The following is a 3,331-nucleotide window of genomic DNA, read 5'->3' on the forward strand; positions in this document are numbered from 1 at the left end:
GACAAAAGTGAAGTTAGCTGAGTCTAATTCAACAAAAAGTAAATGTTTCAATAATACTTAATTTAAGACATTTTATTTAATTTCATTTTTAGGTTCAAAATTGTATTTTGAGGTTGTACCAGAACAGGTTTCCATGGTTTCATAAAAAAAAAAAAAAACTGCTAGCTAGATACTAGCTAGTTTAGCCTCATTGTGTGTTTGATTTGTGTGATCTCGCAAATAAAACTCGAGATCTTGCAAAAGTGTCCCCAGAACATGTTTGTTTTTGCCCTCCACATCCGTAGTGTGTCCTCTAATAAGAATAACTAATTAATAAAACCCTTGTTGCATTTCGAGCTTTTGTGCTCCATTTAAATGGCCCCCTGCAGGCGCCGTGCGGAACTAAAGTGGCCCCCTGCAGGCGCCGTGCGGAACTAAAGTGGCCCCCTGCAGGCGTCGGGAGGAACTAAAGTGGGCCCCTGCAGGCGTCGGGAGGAACTAAAGTGGCCCCCTGCAGGCGCCGGGAGGAACTAAAGTGGCCCCCTGCAGGCGTCGGGAGGAACTAAAGTGGCCCCCTGCAGGCGCCGTGCGGAACTAAAGTGGCCCCCTGCAGGCGTCGGTAGGAACTAAAGTGGCCCCCTGCAGGCGCCGGGAGGAACTAAAGTGGCTCCCTGCAGGCGCTGTGCGGACGTGCGGAGCTAAAGTGGCTCCCTGCAGGCGTCGGGGGGAAATGAAATGGCCCCCTGCAGGCGGCGGGGGGAACTCACCAATGGGATCCATGATCTTGACGGGCTGCGAGGCGGCGCTGGGCTTGCCCTCGCCGGCTTTGTTCTGCGCTTTGACTCTGAAGATGTATTCTTTGTTCTCGATGACGTCGTTGACGACGGCGCTGAGCTCGTCCGCCTTGGTGATCTGGACGGGCGTCCACTTCACCGACGTCCTGTCCCGCAGCTCGATGATGTACGACGTGATGGGGGAGCCGCCATCCGACTCGGGAGGATCCCAGGAGACGGTGCAGCCAAACTTGGTGACGTTTCCCACTGTGACGTTCAGAGGAGCTTCGGGAACGTCTGAAAATAATCATCAGGGGAATTGTTTTAGTGCTTGTAATTATTTCATCAAAGTCTTTGCTTCCAAAAGTTGTGTAATATCTAAATAAAATGGTAAATAAACGTCTAATAGAGTGTTTTGTGTCCTAAGAAGGTTATTGAATCAATAAAAGGCCTCTTACCAAACTTCTTCTTGGCCATCTCACAGCCAACTCCCACCCAAAAGAACCCCCCACTTCTTCTAATGCCCTCCTAACTCCCCCATTGGACCATACCACCTACCTGGGGGAGCTAACCTGAGCAAGCACCACCAACCCTCAAGTTTAGGGTTAGGGTTGGCATGTTACTGCAGAACTACCTCACCCATTGTTGTTCCCCTTAGTATTAACCAGCCCCTCCCTTCAGTAACATATGAATAAAATGGTAATTAAACGTCTAATAGAGTGTTTTCGTGTCCTCACTACCAGGACTCTTACCAAACTTGTTCTTGGCCTGTACGGCTTTGTCGGTCTCGACGTTGGGTCCGCTGCCAACGCGGTTGCGGGCGCAGACCCTGAACAGGTACATAGAGTCCTTGTGGAGGCCGGTGACGGTGTACTCGGGGCTCTCGGCGTGGTCGGTGGCCAGCGTCCACGTCTTCCGCTTCACGTCGCGTCTCTCCACCACGTAGGCCACGACCTTGCTGCCGCCGTCACTTTCGGGCTCCTCCCACGCCAGGCTGACCTCGCCGTCCGCTGTGTCGATCACCTGCAGGCTCTTCACAGGGCCTGGGACGTCTGGGGACACAAAATACAAGGGGGCGGTTTAGGACTCAATATATCAGTCACTGTCCAATTGGAGGAGAGTGCGGATCATCTCAGAAACGTTGTAGCTATCTATGGTTGGTTGATGCTAACGTTAGCTCAAAACACCATTCAACTGACAGCCTTTGTTGTGTTTGATGCTAACTTGTAGCTACGTGTCTGCAATAAAGCTTTATTAATACGCATGGAAACTAAATGCACGCTCCCTGCATTACTGCATTACTGCCAATTCTAAGCACACTGGGAAATAACAAGATCAACACATGAACCAGTTGCTATGGACTCGTCACCAGGCTTCCTCATTGTCATGGTATATAAATATACTATTTTTTTTGCGCTTTTCCACCTTTAATGGACAGGAAATTTAGGAATGAAAGAGGGAGAAGATAGTCAGGATATTGTCACAGGTTGGACTTGAACCCAGGACCTGGGTTGAGGCATGAACCTCCTCAGTGGATGTGCGCCCGTTCTACCCACTGAACCAACCCAGCCACCTCCATCACTGTATGTTTTAGCATAGGTGACGCTGCCAAAGCTGAACATTATCCAAAACTCCATTTCTCAGACGAGCATCAGTTTGGGAGCGGGCATGCTACCATAATCACCGGGACTGAAAAGGATATTTAAGTCGGGTACGGCTGCAGCCTGGAGAACTCCCGTCTCATGCACTCCCGGCTGCGAGCTGTACCCTGAAACCCTGAACCGTTAGATGTTTATTTTAGAAATAGGGACTCGGTTCGTGCATGAGTTTTTGGGAGAACTGACCGATGACGTCCAGGTTGATGAAGGCTTCTCCCTCTCCGTGCTTGTTCTTGATGACGATCTTGTAGCGGCCCTCGTCGGCCTTCAGCGGGTCCTTCAGTCGGTACTCGGTGCGGTCGGCCGACGTGTAGATGTTGTCTTTGGGTAGACTTAGGTTGTTGTACAGCCAGTCGGCCTCGGCCTGTGGGTAGGCGCTGTACGGGACGGTCATGACGATGGGCTTCCTGGCATCCGTGACGTAGTTCTGGTCTGTGGTCTTTATCTGAGGCACAGCTAGAGGATGCAGAGGAGACAACGTCAGACTCTGCATCTCATTAAAGTTTGATCTTCATTCCTCAGTCTGCGGATAATGTATCTACAATCATGTATTAATCAACACTTAGAGGGTAACTTTAACCTGGACCCTGTTTTCCCATGTGATTGTTTCTAAATGACTGTGTGACTGAAATCACCGTCACCAATCTCACCAGACTCCATGTAAATAATCACTACTTTTATTACTGTAAAACACACTTCATTCAAAGTGGACAGAAACTAAAGAAAACTACCAAAAGCCATCTTGGTTAATCTTTCCACTGTTCCAACAATCACCACTCTGGTCTGGTTGGAATGAACTCTTAATTCACCCATTTACATGTGGAGATGTGCTGCTCTATACATGCTAAAAGTAGTGATTATTTACATGGAGTCTGGTGGAGATATGCAGCAATACGCACGCTAAAAGTAGTGATTATTTAC

The 3,331-nt window shown here is 49.1% G+C and overlaps 1 protein-coding gene across 1 annotated transcript in view; it reads left to right on the forward strand.

Moving 5' to 3' along the window:
- LOC117953076 (titin-like) overlaps positions 1-3,331 on the forward strand; it is a 225,219-nt gene that overhangs the window by 120,291 nt on the left and 101,597 nt on the right. The window contains 3 exon segments of the mRNA XM_034885791.1: positions 593-1,047; positions 1,496-1,872; positions 2,554-2,737. Of these exon segments, the coding sequence (XP_034741682.1) occupies positions 593-1,047; positions 1,496-1,872; positions 2,554-2,737 (1,016 nt within the window).

The sequence above is a fragment of the Etheostoma cragini genome, chromosome 11 (assembly GCF_013103735.1).
Source record: "Etheostoma cragini isolate CJK2018 chromosome 11, CSU_Ecrag_1.0, whole genome shotgun sequence".
In the NCBI taxonomy this organism is placed as follows: domain Eukaryota; kingdom Metazoa; phylum Chordata; class Actinopteri; order Perciformes; family Percidae; genus Etheostoma; species Etheostoma cragini.